The sequence below is a fragment of the Oncorhynchus masou genome, chromosome 21 (assembly GCF_036934945.1).
Source record: "Oncorhynchus masou masou isolate Uvic2021 chromosome 21, UVic_Omas_1.1, whole genome shotgun sequence".
Classification (NCBI taxonomy): Eukaryota; Metazoa; Chordata; class Actinopteri; order Salmoniformes; family Salmonidae; genus Oncorhynchus; species Oncorhynchus masou.
This window is the reverse complement of record NC_088232.1, coordinates 387,808-407,807: the sequence shown is the minus strand read 5'-3', so window position 1 is coordinate 407,807 and position 20,000 is coordinate 387,808. Positions and strand designations below refer to the sequence as shown.

At 42.1% G+C, this 20,000-nt stretch overlaps 1 protein-coding gene across 6 annotated transcripts in view; it reads left to right on the top strand.

The window, feature by feature from the left end:
* LOC135507555 (type II inositol 3,4-bisphosphate 4-phosphatase-like) overlaps nt 1–20,000 on the top strand; it is a 369,267-nt gene that overhangs the window by 111,067 nt on the left and 238,200 nt on the right. For all 6 annotated transcript variants that reach the window (XR_010450671.1, XM_064927063.1, XM_064927060.1 and 3 more), the window contains 2 exons: nt 4,741–5,080; nt 19,115–19,159. Coding sequence is in view for 5 of the 6 variants with exons in the window: in XM_064927063.1 (XP_064783135.1) it covers nt 4,978–5,080; nt 19,115–19,159 (148 nt within the window). In the remaining variant the exon portion in view is untranslated. The remainder of the gene's footprint in view (nt 1–4,740; nt 5,081–19,114; nt 19,160–20,000) is intronic.

Here is a 20,000-nt window from a genome sequence, read left to right as displayed (position 1 = left end):
TTTTAGATATTGCCAAGACCTTGGTGACCAAATAACTAGATCTAACCTTCACAGTGTAGAGAAGATGGAGGACGGAGAGAGGGAGGGGGTAAAAGAGAAAGAGATAAGAGAGAAAGAGGGTGAAGGAAATGGAGAAAGGAAGGAAGGAGAGAGAGAGACGACCTAATTGCTCATCATTACAACACGGTATATAAACATAATATGACATCTGAAATGTCTTCATTCTTTTGTAACCTCTGTGAGTGTAATGTTTACTGTTCATTTTTATTGTTTATTTCACTTTTGTTTAGTATCTACTTCACTTGCTTTGGCAATGTAAACAAATGTTTTCCATGCCAATAAAGCCCTTCAATTGAATTGAAATGTAAATGAATTGAGAGAGAGTTGCTTTTTTTTACCCCTTCATCACCCCCTTCATCATCAACCCCCCCCCACACACACACACACTTTCACACTCATCGTTAGCTGCTGCTACTCTGCTGCTGTTCTTTATTTGACTCTTGTTATTATACATCCTAGTCACTTTATCCTGCCTTCATATACATATCTACCTCAAGTACCTGGTACCTCTGCAAATTGATCTGGTACTGGTATTCCCTGTATGTAGCTCCACAGGGATCTGGTACTGGTACTCCTTGTATATAGCTCCACAGGGATCTGGTACTGGTACTCCTTGTATATAGCTCCACAGGGATCTGGTACTGGTACTCCTTGTATATAGCTCCACAGGGATCTGGTACTGGTACTCCCTGTATATAGCTCCACAGGGATCTGGTACTCCCTGTATATAGCTCCACAATGATCTGGTACTCCCTGTATATAGCTCCACAGGGATCTGGTACTGGTACTCCCTGTATATAGCTCCACAGGGATCTGGTACTCCCTGTATATAGCTCCACAATGATCTGGTACTCCCTGTATATAGCTCCACAGGGATCTGGTACTGGTACTCCCTGTATATAGCTCCACAATGATCTGGTACTCCTTGTATATAGCTCCACAGGGATCTGGTACTGGTACTCCCTGTATATAGCTCCACAATGATCTGGTACTCCTTGTATATAGCTCCACAGGGATCTGGTACTCCCTGTATATAGCTCCACAATGATCTGGTACTCCCTGTATATAGCTCCACAGTGATCTGGTACGGGTACTCCCTGTATATAGCTCCACAGGGATCTGGTACTCCCTGTATATAACTTCACAGTGATCTGGTACTGGTACTCCCTGTATATAGCTCCACAGGGATCTGGTACTCCCTGTATATAGCTCCACAGTGATCTGGTACTGGTACTCCCTGTATATAACTTCACAGTGATCTGGTACTGGTACTCCCTGTATATAGCTCCACAGGGATCTGGTACTCCCTGTATATAGCTCCACATTGATCTGGTACTGGTACTCCCGGTATATAGCTCCACAGTGATCTGGTACTCCTTGTATATAGCTCCACAATGATCTGGTACTCCCTGTATATAGCTCCACAGTGATCTGGTACGGGTACTCCCTGTATATAGCTCCACAATGATCTGGTACTCCCTGTATATAACTCCACAGTGATCTGGTACTGGTACTCCCTGTATATAGCTCCACAGGGATCTGGTACTCCCTGTATATAGCTCCACAGTGATCTGGTGCTGGTACTCCCTGTATATAGCTCCACAGGGATCTGGTACTCCCTGTATATAGCTCCACAGTGATCTGGTACTCCCTGTATATAGCTCCACAATGATCTGGTACTCCCTGTATATAGCTCCACAGTGATCTGGTACTGGTACACCCTGTATATAGCTCCACAGTGATCTGGTACTCCCTGTATATAGCTCCACAGTGATCTGGTACTGGTACTCCCTGTATATAGCTCCACAGTGATCTGGTGCTCCCTGTATATAGCTCCACAGTGATCTGGTGCTGGTACTCCCTGTATATAGCTCCACAGGGATCTGGTACTCCCTGTATATAGCTCCACAGTGATCTGGTACTCCCTGTATATAGCTCCACAATGATCTGGTACTCTCTGTATATAGCTCCACAGTGATCTGGTACTCCCTGTATATAACTCCACAGTGATCTGGTACTGGTACACCCTGTATATAGCTCCACAGTGATCTGGTACTCCCTGTATATAGCTCCACAGTGATCTGATACTGGTACTCCCTGGTAATCCCATTCGTGTATATTTTATTTTGTTCTTGTTAGCATTTCACTGTAAAGTTTACACCAGTTGTATTTGGCGCTTGTGACTACACAATCACACACACACACACACACACACACACACACACACACACACACACACACACACACACACACACACACACACACACACACACAGATGAATACACTCACAAACTCTTAAATGAACACATTCGATTCCCAATCCAACTCAAATGAAGACACATTCAGAGACACAGACACACACACACCTTGGCCAATCAGAAAGGTGTTTGACGAACAATGCTGGAAGTAGCTCAGTTAATAATAATGAGCTGGGGAGCACACTCCATCTTTATCCTTCTCTCTATCCCTCTGTCCTGTACCAACCTGTAGTACCTGCTGGAGGAGTTGTCATGCTGCACCATCCTCAGAACCGTTCCCCAGCACTGCACCATCCTCAGAACCGTTCCCCAGCACTGCACCATCCTCAGAACCGTTCCCCAGCACTGCACCATCCTCAGAACCGTTCCCCAACACTGCACCATCCTCAGAACCGTTCCCCAGCACTGCACCATCCTCAGAACCGTTCCCCAGCACTGCACCATCCTCAGAACCGTTCCCCAGCACTGCACCATCCTCAGAACCGTTCCCCAGCACTGCACCATCCTCAGAACCGTTCCCCAACACTGCGCCATCCTCAGAACCGTTCCCCAACACTGCGCCATCCTCAGAACCGTTCTCAGAACCCATCACCCAACACTGCGCCATCCTCAGAACCGTTCCCCAACACTGCGCCATCCTCAGAACCGTTCCCCAACACTGCGCCATCCTCAGAACCGTTCCCCAACACTGCGCCATCCTCAGAACCGTTCCCCAACACTGCACCATCCTCAGAACCGTTCCCCAACACTGCGCCATCCTCAGAACCGTTCCCCAACACTGCACCATCCTCAGAACCGTTCCCCAACACTGCACCATCCTCAGAACCGTTCCCCAACACTGCACCATCCTCAGAACCGTTCCCCAACACTGCACCATCCTCAGAACCGTTCCCCAACACTGCACCATCCTCAGAACCGTTCCCCAACACTGCACCATCCTCAGAACCGTTCCCCAACACTGCACCATCCTCAGAACCGTTCCCCAACACTGCACCATCCTCAGAACCGTTCCCCAGCACTGCACCATCCTCAGAACCGTTCCCCAACACTGCACCATCCTCAGAACCGTTCCCCAACACTGCACCATCCTCAGAACCGTTCCCCAGCACTGCACCATCCTCAGAACCGTTCCCCAACACTGCACCATCCTCAGAACCGTTCCCCAGCACTGCACCATCCTCAGAACCGTTCCCCAACACTGCACCATCCTCAGAGCCATTCCCCAGCACAGCACCATCTTCTCGCATAAAAAAACCCACCGGGATATCCAACACAGCTATTCCCCTGGTCCTTAAAAGGGAATTTAAACATAAATATAGGTTGTATTTACAATGGTGTTTGTTCTTCACTGGTTGGCCTTTTCTTGTGGCAACAGGTCACAAATCTTGCTGCTGTGATGGCACACTGTGGTGTTTCACCCAGTAGGTATGGGAGTTATCAAAATTGGATTTGTTTTCAAATTCTTTGTGGGTCTGTGTAATCTGAGGAAAATATGTGTCTCTAATATGGTTGTACATTTGGCAGGAGGATAGGAAGTACAGCTCTCTTTCTCTCTCTCTTTCCCTTCCTCTCTCTCTCTCTTTCCCTTCCCCCTCTCTCTCTCTCTTTCCCTTCCTCCTCTCTCTCTCTCTTTCCCTTCCTCCCATCTCTCTCTTTCCCTTCCTCCTCTCTCTCTCTCTTTCCCTTCCTCCTCTCTCTCTCTCTCTCTTTCCCTTCCTCCTCTCTCTCTCTTTCCCTTCCTCCTCTCTCTCTCTCTTTCCCTTCCTCCTCTCTCTCTCTCTTTCCCTTCCTCCTCTCTCTCTCTCTTTCCCTTCCTCCTCTCTCTCTCTTTCCCTTCCTCCTCTCTCTCTCTTTCCCTTCCTCCTCTCTCTCTCTTTCCCTTCCTCCTCTCTCTCTCTTTCCCTTCCTCCTCTCTCTCTCTTTCCCTTCCTCCCTCCTCTTCTCCCTCCTCTCTCTCTCTCTCTCTCTCTCTCACCCCCCCTCCCTCTCTCTCCCCCCCCCTCTCTCTCTTTTCATGAGCTCTGCCGTATGCATCAGCTAGCCTCACCTGCTGCATGGCAGATCTCCCATAAGGAGCCCAGCAGTCATAGTCTTGTGTCATAGTCTTGTTAATTGCCTTTCTTAGAGAGAGAGAGAAGAACAGAGAGGGAGCGAGAGAGAAAGGGGAGGGGGAGGGAGAGAGGAACACACAGGGAAAGAAAGAGTCCCCTGCTGCATTGCCTGGATCTAGCTGTGGCAGTGCGTTAGAGAGAGAGAGAGGAGAGGAGAGGAGAGAGAGAGGGAGAACGTCAGCGTCCCATCCTGCCTGCCTCCACCAGTCTAGTCTAGGTGCTCCATCTGACAGCACAAGATTGATGGATTGAGCTGTTTATCGCACCTAACATCAATTCTGTCCTGCCTTCTCTTTCATTCCCTGCTTCAGTCCCTCATCCCCTCCCTCTCTCCCACCCTTCCCTCCCCACTCTTGGACCCCCACTTCCCTCTCTCCTCCGTTTTTAAAGGCGTATTTTATGCTGCCAGAGAGAGCGGCGCGACAGTGAGAGAGTGAGAGACGATCTTATATGCCTCAAAGCATTTCGCAAGGATTCGTGAGGAAGCGCTAGCCGGGACTGAGCTGGACTGGACCGTGGCATTCCTTGGAGGAGGGAGAGCCGTGGATATGGAGGACGGTGGGACACGGCACCTCGGCCATGAGTGCAGGGTGGACATGATGGAAGAGGAGGGGGAGCCGCTGACCGGAGGAGATGGACTGACCGGAGCTGGTGAGCTCTACATTTACTGTAGATCATAGGCAGATCCAGGCTTCGGTGGCCAAAGTGCTGTCACCCTTCCCCCCCCCATCACCACAGATGATTAAACTAATTGAGTTCTATACTGAAGATCCTGATTAGTTGATTATTGGAGTCAGGTGTGTTAGCTGGGGCTGGGGCAACAGTGTGACACCAATCAGGCCCCTGAGGACTGGACTTGGCCTTCCCTGCTGTAGATACAGCTTTCTTCTCTCTTTAGTTCACTCACTCGTTCATAGAATGCTGCTCCTTCATCCTCTCCTCGTTCTCGCTGTCTATCTCGTTCTCTTTCTTTCTCCCTCTCCTATATGCTTTCTCATTCATTCTCTCTCTGTTTTCCCTTTACCTGTGTCCTCAATTATCCTCATCCATCCTCCACTAACCTCCACTCCTCATGCTCCACTTCTCTGCATTCTACCCCTCGGTACACACAGGTCATTTCTAGTTTTGGTTTACATTTGGTTGAATTGTCAACTAACATGAAATGAATAGAAAATGTCACCATGTCATTGAAATTAGGTTCTAAGGTGTGTGGAAAAATACAAAATGTCCTTACGTTGATGACGTGTTTCAAGTCCAATAAGTTTTCCACGTGGATTCAACGTCATCACATTGAATGCTTTTGTTGAAGTGACGTTGTTTCCCAACCCTACGTAGAATGTATGCAGGCCTCACTGTAAGTCACTTTGGATAAAAGTCTGCTAAATAGCATTTATTGTTATTATTATTATTGTATATTATATAGTGATTCAATCATTTTTTGCCCAGTGGTTATATTTGTTAGTCTGAAGCTTATTGACATACATGATTGTGTGTGTTTGTGTGTGTGTGCGCGTACGTGTCTATGCCTACGCTCTTGTTCCCTGGGGCAGAAAAATATCAAAATGCACAATGTATCATCAAAGGTATATAATGATCTCACATGGTATTGTTCGGTACCTGTTAGGGTACTGCCCGGCATGCTCTATAGCAGGGGGATTTTCAGAATGGTTTGTTTCAATATGTGTGTTTTTTTCATGCAAAATGATTTATTGATCGTATGCTACACAACTATTGATTTATTTGTTTCACCTTTATTTAACCAGGTTAGCTAGTTGAGAACAAGTTCTCATTTACAACTGCGACCTGGCCAAGATAAAGCAAAGCAGTGCGACACAAACAACAACACAGAGTTACACATGGAATAAACAAGCGTACAGTCAATAACACAATAGAAAAAAAATGAAGTCTATATACAGTGAAAAATAATATAAGGATAAATTACATACATTTTTTATAACTAATCCAATTTGTTAGTAGTTGGACTCCTTGCACCCGTTACTGAGATTGTTCCCGTTTAGATTGTTAATCAATTTGTCTACCTTGGCAGTCGTTCTAAATGCAGGTTGCAGTAGATTAAAAGTTCACATTTTTTTAATATCCTAACTCTGGCTGGATTTCAATAGGAATTAAAAAGCACTTTGCAAGCCAGCATAATGTGACTTGACTGATGTGGCCTGCAATCCAGCAGTTTCAGATCACTGTGTTGGTAAAAATGGACTTTCAAAGTATGGCCTTATATGATATATGTATTGTCATTAAGAGTTTAATTTCCATTCTAAAATTTTCACTTAGGCACTCAGTTGGTGAAAGCTACAAGACTGAAAGCCATGAATGCAACAACTCTGTCACTAGCAAACACAGTCATGGGTGGTACTGATAACTCAAAGATTTATCTGAAAGGCACCCTGGGAAATATGCAAATATAGTTTTTAAAACAACACCCCAGAACCTCTTTAGAGGTACATTTTTGCCACTTAAAAGGAACCATCTTTTCCCTTAAGGTACACTATTGGCTCTTTTAAGGTACAAACTGCAAGGGTACAATTATGTACCTAGAACTAAAGGTACAAAGAATATACCTTACAGGGCACCACAACAGTGACAAGCGTTTGTACCCCTTTAAGAACAAATGTTATTTCTGTGTGCTGGCGTGCACTTTTTAAGGATCCTAAAAACCACCGTGTGTGCCAAACTGTTGTCACTAATAAGCTTTGGCAGAGGCAAAATATATCTCCTGTGGTCATCACTCCAGGTGCATGATAATGAGATAAGCGTTGATTTCAGGGGTGGCACTGAGCCTCCATTCTGTCTCCTCCTGGGGCTGATGCCATGGCTCTTCAGGAGGACAAATATTGCAGTTTCACCATAGGGCTCAGTATGGTTAGCATCGTAGCACGCTAAACTCGGATGTCTTCCCTGAAGGGTAACAGCAAGTGATTGAAGCCTTTATGAAAATGAACAAAGAATGAGGAACAAGGAACACACACACACACACCCTCTCTCTCTATTTCGTTCCTCTCCTCATCACAGCTTATGGGAACAGGGGATGTTTTGAAATATATGTCCAAATAAGATAATTTCCTGTCAAGTAAAGCTCTTTTCCCCCCTCTTCCGCCCTCCATCCCTCCATCCCTCCCTCCAGCCCAACTTTAAGTGGGTGTGTAATCAGCAATAATTGAACACCTCTGCTCTGGACCTGTGCGTTCCAAATGGCACCCTATTCCCTTTATAGAACACTGCTTTTGACCAGGGCCCGTACGTATCCTATCCCATGTAGGGAGTAGGGTGCCATTTGGGGCGCAGTCATTGAACACCTCCGTTTTTGTTTTCTCAAAGTACGGAGGGGGAAACGGAAGAAGGGAATTGAACAAAGAAGGAAATTATAAAGCCACAGAGCCACAGACAGGTTGACAACCTCCCATTACCAATCACAAGGTGAATTTGTTTCTCTTGTCGCTGGGTTGACGTAGAAGATAAGAGGCGGTGGGAACAGCGTTGGGTGAGATGAGACAGGCTTGGCACGTTCAAGTCACCTAGACTAGAGAGTTTGGTATTCATTGCGCCCACGCGCTCCACATCAAATGTCTAAAAGAGGTCAAAGGTCAGAATCCATTATATTTTTGACCCTGACTGACACAGTTTTGAACAGTCACCTGTATGAATCATCTCAGCATTGACTACTCATGGGCCTATGTTATCGTAGCGTCTGTAAGGCGTGCGTACTGGCGGTAGAGAAGTCAGGCGCAGGAGAGCAAAGACTGTGTTACAACGGCGCAGTTTAATGTTAAAAATCACCGTGAACATAAACAATATATATAATGGGACAAAAACCCCAGACATAACGTACACAAGCACTTACAATAAACAATACCGGACAAGGACATGTGGGGAACAAAGGGTTAAATACACAACACGTAATTGATGGAATTGAAACCAGGTGTGTGGGAAGACAAGACAATACAAATGGAAAATGGAAGGTGGATCGGCGATGGCTAGAAGACCGGTGACGTCGACCGTCGCATGAACAAGGATAGGGACCGACTTCGGAGGAAGTCGTGAGAGTTTCTGGCGCTATAAGCAGCATAATGGTGTTACAAGCAGGATATAGCTTATAGTTAAATAACCTCATTATCAATCCATTATGACACACGCTGTGAATACACAAATCCACCTTTATTATCTAGGATTTGAACCTTTACTGGTCTGGATGTTACCACTTAACCCTCTGACATCTATCCATCCCTCCTAGTTCACCAGTCTAAAACCACCTAATTAACATGCAACTTTACTGTTTCACGCCGCTTCATTAAACGCAGGTGACAAATCCTTCCACCACCATTAACTGTCTGTCCTCTCTCTAGTAGATCCCAGGGCCTTAATGTGACAGTAACTCACTCTCCCCATTCTACCACCACTTACGGTTATTGGGCCTTTTGTTCAAACATCAATCTCGTCAGGTGTGTGTCGGCAGCAGGCCGCGCTAGCTGCTGTCGTTCTGGTGATTGAATCATCAGCATAGTCCAGGTGTTCTTCTGTAACGCCAATTTCTCCAGAAAAAAAGAGACGGCGAGAGATTTTATTCCTCCCAAGTTTCAAACCCCACTGAGCCCTCAGCAGGCAGTGAATTATGGGTAATGCGTTCAATGCATTCCCCTACTCCTAGGTAAATTATATTAAAAGAAAAAAACATGACTGTCTTGGGCCCGGCCTCTTAAATGTAATATCTATTCATGAAAGGGATAAGCGAGGTGATTAAGATTGTCGTAACAACGGCTGCTAACCCACTTTCACAGCCATGCCAGGGCTTTTCCAGGCTTCTCCTTCTCAGGGAAATTGCTTCATTTTCACACCACGTGGCTTCTGCTCGCTCGACACTCTGCAGGGGATGTAGGTGCGTGCAAGGTGGGAGGTATGGAGGGAGGGAAGGAGGAGGAATTTCTCTGGCATCATTTTGTGAGAACTGTGAATGAGCAGCATTCCCATGTGGGTCTTCCTCCCGAGTTCCGACCTCCACCTTCCCACTTTTCTCAGAGTTACGGGCTCAGGACTCTGGCCCCAAGTGGTACACATGTAGGAAGGGGAGGAAAGAGAGATGAAAGAGAGAGAGAGAGAGAGAGGAGGGAGGGAGGGAGGTTAAATGAGCATCTGCGAGACCCCCCCCCAGCGCAAGTCCTTGGAGGTTCATTAGGGCTGTCGTCCCAGAAAAATCACCTTGTGCACTTCAGAATACATTACCCCCTCCTCTCCCTCCCTCCCTCCCTCCCTCCCTCCCTCCTCTCTATACCAGAGCTATTATTTCTAGATTCATATGAAACGTATCACAGATGGGCACACCTCATTTGGCGTGGCCCCCCTCCGGTGTGTGTGTGCTAGTCTGTGCTAGTGTTCGTGTGTGTGTGTGTGTGTGTGTGCCTGATTTGAGTGTATGCATGCCTGCATGTGTGTGCATCTCCAAGGACCCCCCTCATTGGTCTATTTCCATACTTATGGCGCCAGAGGAGTAGCGTAGGTTGCACATTATACTGCACCTGTGTTTCTCTGTCTCTCCGTGCTAATCCAACACACTGGAGTTGGGTCACCTGTTAGTTTAACAACTAGTCTAGTCTACACACCTGGCTAATTCTCTCCTGGTGCAATTAGAGTCAAACTAATTAGGAATTTGTTTGGCTGCGGTTGGGTCAATTCAATTCCTGTAAGGGGTCAATTCCATAGTCCCTGGTAGTGGGAGCTGGTACAGCTTTGCAGGTGCATGGATTCTGTTCTCTATTGATACATCATTTTGTAATTTAGAGGCAAGTCAATATCATCTTGGACAGTTGTGTTAGTTGGTTAGTCCTGTTGGTCTACAGTTGAATGAAATGGGTTAGTCATGTAGACCTACAGTTGAATTAAATGGGTGTAGTCCTGTAGACCTACAGTTTAATTAAATGGGTTAGTCCTGTTGGTCTACAGTTGAATGAAATGGGTTAGTCATGTCGACCTACAGTTTAATTAAATGGGTTAGTCCTGTTGGTCTACAGTTGAATGAAATGGGTTAGTCATGTAGACCTACAGTTTAATTAAATGGGTTAGTCCTGTTGGTCTACAGTTGAATGAAATGGGTTAGTCATGTCGACCTACAGTTTAATTAAATTTGTTAGTCCTGTTGGTCTACAGTTGAATTAAATGGGTTAGTCATGTAGACCTACAGTTTAATTAAATGGGTTAGTCCTGTAGACCTACAGTTGAATGAAATGGGTTAGTCCTGTAGACCTACAGTTGAATGAAATGGGTTAGTCCTGTAGACCTACAGTTGAATGAAATGGGTTAGTCCTGTAGACCTACAGTTGAATGAAATGGGTTAGTCCTGTAGACCTACAGTTTAATTAAATGGGTTAGTCATGTAGAACTACAGTTTAATTAAATGGGTTAGTCATGTAGAACTACAGTTTAATTAAATGGGTTAGTCATGTAGAACTACAGTTTAATTAAATGGGTTAGTCATGTAGAACTACAGTTTAATTAAATGGGTTAGTCCTGTAGACCTACAGTTGAATGAAATGGGTTAGTCATGTCGACCTACAGTTTAATTAAATTTGTTAGTCCTGTTGGTCTACAGTTGAATTAAACGTGTTAGTCCTGTTCGTCTACAGTTGAATTAAATGGGTTTGTCCTGTAGATCTACAGTTGAATTAAATGGGTTTGTCCTGTAGATCTACAGTTGAATTAAATGGGGTTGTCCTGTAGATCTACAGTTGAATTAAATGGGGTTGTCCTGTAGATCTACAGTTGAATTAAATGGGTTAGTCATGTAGATCTACAGTTGAATTAAATGGGTAAGTCCTGTTCGTCTACAGTTGAATTAAATGGGTTTGTCCTGTAGATCTACAGTTGAATTAAATGGGGTTGTCCTGTAGATCTACAGTTGAATTAAATGGGTTTGTCCTGTAGATCTACAGTTGAATTAAATGGGGTTGTCCTGTAGATCTACAGTTGAATTAAATGGGTTTGTCCTGTAGATCTACAGTTGAATTAAATGGGTTTGTCCTGTAGATCTACAGTTGAATTAAATGGGGTTGTCCTGTAGATCTACAGTTGAATTAAATGGGGTTGTCCTGTAGATCTACAGTTGAATTAAATGGGGTTGTCCTGTAGATCTACAGTTGAATTAAATGGGGTTGTCCTGTAGACCTACAGTTGAATTAAATGGGTCAGTCCTGTAGACCTACAGTTGAATTAAATGTGTTGGTCTTGTAGACCTACAGTTGAATTAAATGGGTTTGTCCTGTAGATCTACAGTTGAATTAAATGGGTTTGTCCTGTAGACCTACAGTTGAATTAAATGGGGTTGTCCTGTAGATCTACAGTTGAATTAAATGGGTTTGTCCTGTAGATCTACAGTTGAATTAAATGGGGTTGTCCTGTAGATCTACAGTTGAATTAAATGGGGTTGTCCTGTAGACCTACAGTTGAATTAAATGGGTTAGTCCTGTAGACCTACAGTTGAATTAAATGGGTCAGTCCTGTAGACCTACAGTTGAATTAAATGTGTTGGTCTTGTAGACCTACAGTTGAATTAAATGGGTAAGTCCTGTTCGTCTACAGTTTAATTAAACGTGTTAGTCCTGTAGTCCTACAGTTTAATTAAATGGGTTTGTCTACAGTTGAATTAAGTGTGTTAGTCCTGTAGTCCTACAGTTTAATTAAATGGGTTTGTCTACAGTTGAATTAAGTGTGTTAGTCCTGTAGTCCTACAGTTTAATTAAATGGGTTTGTCTACAGTTGAATTAAGTGTGTTAGTCCTGTAGTCCTACAGTTTAATTAAATGGGTTTGTCTACAGTTGAATTAAGTGTGTTAGTCCTGTAGTCCTACAGTTTAATTAAATGGGTTTGTCTACAGTTGAATTAAGTGTGTTAGTCCTGTAGTCCTACAGTTTAATTAAATGGGTTTTGTCTACAGTTGAATTAAGTGTGTTAGTCCTGTAGTCCTACAGTTTAATTAAATGGGTTTGTCTACAGTTGAATTAAGTGTGTTAGTCCTGTAGTCCTACAGTTTAATTAAATGGGTTTGTCTACAGTTGAATTAAGTGTGTTAGTCCTGTAGTCCTACAGTTTCATTAAATGGGTTTGTCTACAGTTGAATTAAGTGTGTTAGTCCTGTAGTCCTTCAGTTTCATTAAATGGGTTTGTCCTGTAGATCTACAGTTGAATTAAATGGGTTTGTCCTGTAGATCTACAGTTGAATTAAATGGGGTTGTCCTGTAGACCTACAGTTGAATTAAATGGGGTTGTCCTGTAGACCTACAGTTGAATTAAATGGGGTTGTCCTGTAGACCTACAGTTGAATTAAATGGGTTAGTCCTGCAGAGAGAGTTGCTGATTGGTGGAGTGGTTAGAGCCCTGTGAGGTAGAGAGAGCTGTAAAGTGGCTGATTGGTGGAGTGATTAGAGCCCTGTGAGGGAGAGAGAGATGTAAAAGTGACTGATTGGTGAAGTGATTAGAGCCCTGTGAGGTAGAGAGAGCTGTAAAGTGGCTGATTGGTGGAGTGATTAGAGCCCTGTGAGGGAGAGAGAGATGCAAAGTGGCTGATTGGTGGAGTGATTAGAGCCCTGTGAGGTAGAGGGAGCTGTAAAAGTGGCTGATTGGTGGAGTGATTAGAGCCCTGTGAGGTAGAGAGAGCTGTAAAAGTGGCTGATTGGTGGAGTGGTTAGAGCCCTGTGAGGTAGAGAGAGCTGTAAAGTGGCTGATTGGTGGAGTGATTAGAGCCCTGTGAGGGAGAGAGAGATGTAAAAGTGACTGATTGGTGAAGTGATTAGAGCCCTGTGAGGTAGAGAGAGCTGTAAAGTGGCTGATTGGTGGAGTGATTAGAGCCCTGTGAGGGAGAGAGAGAGATGCAAAGTGGCTGATTGGTGGAGTGATTAGAGCCCTGTGAGGTAGAGGGAGCTGTAAAAGTGGCTGATTGGTGGAGTGATTAGAGCCCTGTGAGGTAGAGAGAGCTGTAAAAGTGGCTGATTGGTGGAGTGATTAGAGCCCTGTGAGGTAGAGAGGGCTGTAAAAGTGGCTGATTGGTGGAGTGATTAGAGCCCTGTGAGGTAGAGAGGGCTGTAAAAGTGGCTGATTGGTGGAGTGATTAGAGCCCTGTGAGGTAGAGAGAGCTGTAAAAGTGGCTGATTGTGATTGGCTGTCCCCTATGGTAAAGTGATGCAGAGAGGGCCTTGAGCAGCTCAACAGCTGCGATTGTCCCATGATCCATGACAAGGGTATTTTCTTCTCACCAAGTTTCATCACCAGTCATTTACATTTACGTGATTTAGCAGTGGGTCACTGTCGTATCATGTTATTAACATGTCACAGTCTCAATGTTAAACACCAGTCATGGTAATATCATGTTATTAACATGTCACAGTCTCAATGTTAAACACCAGTCATGGTAATATCATGTTATTAACATGTCACAGTCTCAATGTTAAACACCAGTCATGGTAATATCATGTTATTAACATGTTACATAGTATCAATGTTAAACACCAGTCATGGTAATATCATGTTATTAACATGTCACAGTCTCAATGTTAAACACCAGTCATGGTAATATCATGTTTTTAACATGTCACATAGTCTCAATGTTAAACACCAGTCATGGTAATATCATGTTATTAACATGTCACAGTCTCAATGTTAAACACCAGTCATGGTAATATCATGTTATTAACATGTCACAGTCTCAATGTTAAACACCAGTCATGGTAATATCATGTTATTAACATGTCACATAGTCTCAATGTTAAACACCAGTCATGGTAATATCATGTTATTAACATGTCACATAGTCTCAATGTTAAACATGTCCAGTCATGGTAATATCATGTTATTAACATGTCACAGTCTCAATGTTAAACACCAGTCATGGTAATATCATGTTATTAACATGTCACATAGTCTCAATGTTAAACACCAGTCATGGTAATATCATGTTATTAACATGTCACATAGTCTCAATGTTAAACACCAGTCATGTTATTAACATGTAATATCATGTTATTAATATCATGTTATTAACATGTCACATAGTCTCAATGTTAAACACCAGTCATGGTAATATCATGTTATTAACATGTCACATAGTCTCAATGTTAAACACCAGTCATGGTAATATCATGTTATTAACATGTCACATAGTCTCAATGTTAAACACCAGTCATGGTAATATCATGTTATTAACATGTCACATAGTCTCAATGTTAAACACCAGTCATGGTAATATCATGTTATTAACATGTCACAGGTTAATATCATGTTATTAACATGTCACAGTCTCAATGTTAAACACCAGTCATGGTAATATCATGTTATTAACATGTCACATAGTCTCAATGTTAAAAGTCACCAGTCATGTTACAGTCATAATATCATGTTATTAACATGTCACAGTCTCAATGTTAAACACCAGTCATGGTAATATCATGTTATTAACATGTCAATGTTAAACACCAGTCAGTAATATCATGTTATTAACATGTAATGTTAAACACCAGTCATGGTTATTAACATGTCACATAGTCTCAATGTTAAACACCAGTCATGGTAATATCATGTTATTAACATGTCACATAGTCTCAATGTTAAACACCAGTCATGGTAATATCATGTTATTAACATGTCACATAGTCTCAATGTTAAACACCAGTCATGGTAATATCATGTTAAACACACAGTCAATGTTAAACACCAGTCATGGTAATATCATGTTATTAACATGTCACATAGTCTCAATGTTAAACACCAGTCATGGTAATATCATGTTATTAACATGTCACATAGTCTCAATGTTAAACACCAGTCATGGTAATATCATGTTATTAACATGTCACATAGTCTCAATGTTAAACACCAGTCATGGTAATATCATGTTATTAACATGTCACAGTCTCAATGTTAAACACCAGTCATGGTAATATCATGTTATTAACATGTCACAGTCTCAATGTTAAACACCAGTCATGGTAATATCATGTTATTAACATGTCACATAGTCTCAATGTTAAACACCAGTCATGGTAATATCATGTTATTAACATGTCACATAGTCTCAATGTTAAACACCAGTCATGGTAATATCATGTTATTAACATGTCACAGTCTCAATGTTAAACACCAGTCATGGTAATATCATTATTAACATGTCACATAGTCTCAATGTTAAACACCAGTCATGGTAATATCATGTTATTAACATTAAGTCTCAATGTTGTCATCATGTTATTAACTCAATGTTAAACACCAGTCATGGTAATATCATGTTATTAACATGTCACAGTTCAATGTTAAACACCAGTCATGGTAATATCATGTTATTAACATGTCACAGTCTCAATGTTAAACACCAGTCATGGTAATATCATGTTATTAACATGTCACATAGTCTCAATGTTAAACACCAGTCATGGTAATATCATGTTATTAACATGTCACAGTCTCAATGTTAAACACCAGTCATGGTAATATCATGTTATTAACATGTCACATAGTCTCAATGTTAAACACCAGTCATGGTAATATCATGTTATTAACATGTCACAGTCTCAATGTTAAACACCAGTCATGGTAATATCATGTTATTAACATGTCACATAGTCTCAATGTTAAACACCAGTCATGGGTTATTAATAGTCATGGTAATATCATGTTATTAACATGTCACATAGTCTCAATGTTAAACACCAGTCATGGTAATATCATGTTATTAACATGTCACAGTCTCAATGTTAAACACCAGTCATGTAATATCATGTTATTAACATGTCACAGTCTCAATGTTAAACACCAGTCATGGTAATATCATGTTATTAACATGTCACAGTCTCAATGTTAAACACCAGTCATGGTAATATCATGTTATTAACATGTCACAGTCTCAATGTTAAACACCAGTCATGGTAATATCATGTTATTAACATGTCACATAGTCTCAATGTTAAACACCAGTCATGGTAATATCATGTTATTAACATGTCACAGTCTCAATGTTAAACACCAGTCATGGTAATATCATGTTATTAACATGTCACAGTCTCAATGTTAAACACCAGTCATGGTAATATCATGTTATTAACATGTCACAGTCTCAATGTTAAACACCAGTCATGGTAATATCATGTTATTAACATGTCACATAGTCTCAATGTTAAACACCAGTCATGGTAATATCATGTTATTAACATGTCACAGTCTCAATGTTAAACACCAGTCATGGTAATATCATGTTATTAACATGTCACATAGTATTAATGTTAAACACCAGTCATGGTAATATCATGTTATTAACATGTCACATAGTCTCAATGTTAAACACCAGTCATGGTAATATCATGTTATTAACATGTCACATAGTCTCAATGTTAAACACCAGTCATAATATCATGTTATTAACATCATGTTCAATGTTAAGTCATGTAATATCATGTTATTAACATGTCACATAGTCTCAATGTTAAACACCAGTCATGGTAATATCATGTTATTAACATGTCACATAGTCTCAATGTTAAACACCAGTCATGGTAATATCATGTTATTAACATGTCACAGTCTCAATGTTAAACACCAGTCATGGTAATATCATGTTATTAACATGTCACATAGTCTCAATGTTAAACACCAGTCATGGTAATATCATGTTATTAACATGTCACATAGTCTCAATGTTAAACACCAGTCATGGTAATATCATGTTATTAACATGTCACATAGTCTCAATGTTAAACACCAGTCATGGTAATATCATGTTATTAACATGTCACATAGTCTCAATGTTAAACACCAGTCATGGTAATATCATGTTATTAACATGTCACAGTCTCAATGTTAAACACCAGTCATGGTAATATCATGTTATTAACATGTCACATAGTCTCAATGTTAAACACCAGTCATGGTAATATCATGTTATTAACATGTCACATAGTCTCAATGTTAAACACCAGTCATGGTAATATCATGTTATTAACATGTCACATAGTCTCAATGTTAAACACCAGTCATGGTAATATCATGTTATTAACATGTCACATAGTCTCAATGTTAAACACAAGTCATGGTAATATCATGTTATTAACATGTCACAGTCTCAATGTTAAACACCAGTCATGGTAATATCATGTTATTAACATGTCACATAGTATCAATGTTAAACACCAGTCATGGTAATATAACCAGTGGTGGAAAAAGTACCCAATTTTTTATACTTGAGTAAAAGTAAAGATACCTTAATACTCAAGTTAAAGTCACCCAGTAAAATACTACTTCAGTAAAAGTCTAAAAGTTTTTGGTTTTGTATCTTAAGTATCAAAAGGAAAAGTATAAATAATTTAAAATGTCTTATATTAAGCAAACCAGACAACACATTTTTTTTTAAATTTATGGATAGACAGGGTCATAGTTCAACACTCAGACATACTTTACAAACGAAGCATTTGTGTTTAGTGAGTCCGCCAGATCAGAGGCAGTAGGGATGACCAGGGATGTTCTCTTGATAAGTGCGTGAATTAGACAATTTTACTGTCCTGCTATGCATTCAAAATGTTTGACTTGTGATTATAGCTAACTAGTGATTTCTGATAATAAAATGAGTTAGTAACCTAATGATATGATCTGTCTTCGCTGGAAGTGTGCTGTGTTTGTAACACCCGGCCCATACGTCAAGACGTATAGAGTACCCACGCTTCATTAGCCAGGTTGACGATGCTGGGAGAGAGGACAATTCTGCCCAGGCACTGCGGAACGAGGATGAGGGGGTGCACTGTGTGTGTGTGTGTGCATATGAGTGCGTGTCTGTGTTTCTGCTTATGTGTGTGTGTGTTGCAGAGAGTGTGTGAGTTTCTCCCTTGGTACGCGGCCCTCCAGGTATGGTGGTGAGCTCATGCCTCGATGATACCCGTTATACTGGCATCAGATGGTGGGTACAAGCGATGGCACCCCCCCTCCCCACCACCCAGCCGCCTCCATTAGTTCCCCAACAGGGTGGTTGTCGGGAGGGGGGAGCTGGGCATTCAGGGCGATGGATGTCGGGGAACTCTGGCTGTGACACACGCCGCAATCGGATAAATAGATTGCAGCCCGTTTGCATAATCTAAAGCGAACCGGGCCATCAATCACACGTGAGGTGTTTCGGTCCGAGCCGTTACAACAGCCACAGTGTTAAACCTCTCTGAAGACATATTGTGTTGATGATGGGGGAAGGTATTTTTCCATGCTTACTACCACAGAGTGAATGGAAAGACTGGCACTGAAGTGGTGTTGGGTTTTATTGCCTTTCATTTGGGTTTCATTTGGAGGAGAGGTGCCATGCTCGTCGACCTCGTTAAAAGCCTAAATGAAATGGTCGTAGAGGGCATAGTGGTTAATATGGAGATGAATGGGTATTTGATAGATGGTTTTGCCCTTTGCAGTGAAATGTGTGTGTGCGTGTTTCGGTGTCTGTCGGTGTGTCCGTCTGTGTTTTTTTCGCCGTGTCTGTCGGTGTGTTTCGGTGTCTGTCGATGTGTCTGTCTGTCTGTTTTTTTTCTCGCTGTGTCTGTCGGCGTGTTTCGGTGTCTGCGTGCCTGTGTGTGTCGTGTCTGAATTATCTCAGATTATTCATTTTTCATGAGTGAACAGCTTTGTATTCTCTCTTAATGATCTTCCTCTCTCTCTGTCTCTGTATCACAGGTGTCATCCTGATTCCCAAGCTGCCCCATGTGGAGTTCAGCCTGGGTAAGTGTCTGTCCTCTCTCTGTTCTTCTTCTTCTTTTTCTTCTCTATGTCCTCCTCTGTCCTCTCTCTGTTCTTCCTCTTCTCTGTTCTTCTTCTCTCTCCTTCTCTCTCTGTTCTTCTCTCTCTGTTCTTCTTCTCTCTCCTTCTCTCTCTGTTCTTCTTCTTCTCTGTTCTTTTTCTTTTTCTTCTCTGTCCTCCTCTGTCCTTCTCTCTCTGTCCTTCTTCTCTCTGTTCTTCTTATTTTTCTTCTATCTCTGTCGTCCTCTAGTCTTCTCCTCTCTGTTCTTCTTCTCTCTCTGTTCTTCTTCTCTCTTTGTTCTCCTCTCTAGTCTTCTCCTCTCTAGTCTTCTTCTCTCTGTTATTCTTTTTTTTCTTCTTCTCTGTCCTTCTATGTTCTTCCACTTCTCTCTGTTATTCTTTTTTTCTTCTTCTCTGTCCTTCTGTGTTCTTCTACTTCTCTCTGTTCTTCTTCTCTCTCTGTTTTTCTTTTTCTCTCTGTTCTTCTTCTTCTCTGTCCTTCTCTGTCTTCTTCTCTGTGTTTTTCTTCTCTCTGTTCTTCTCTCTCTCTGATTCTCATCTTATTCCAAGCCACAGGGCTCCAATTTCACCATGTCGTCAGCTCAGATAGCCAGGCACATCCTATTATCAACAGGAGGCCACTATGAGACAGGTCAAACACACACACACACACACACACACACACACACACACACACACACACACACACACACACACACACACACACACACACACACACACACACAGAGAGAGAGACAGACAGACATTAATCAACCAGCTGATAGATCAAAGACTAGACTCACTTCTTCCTGACGGTCTCACA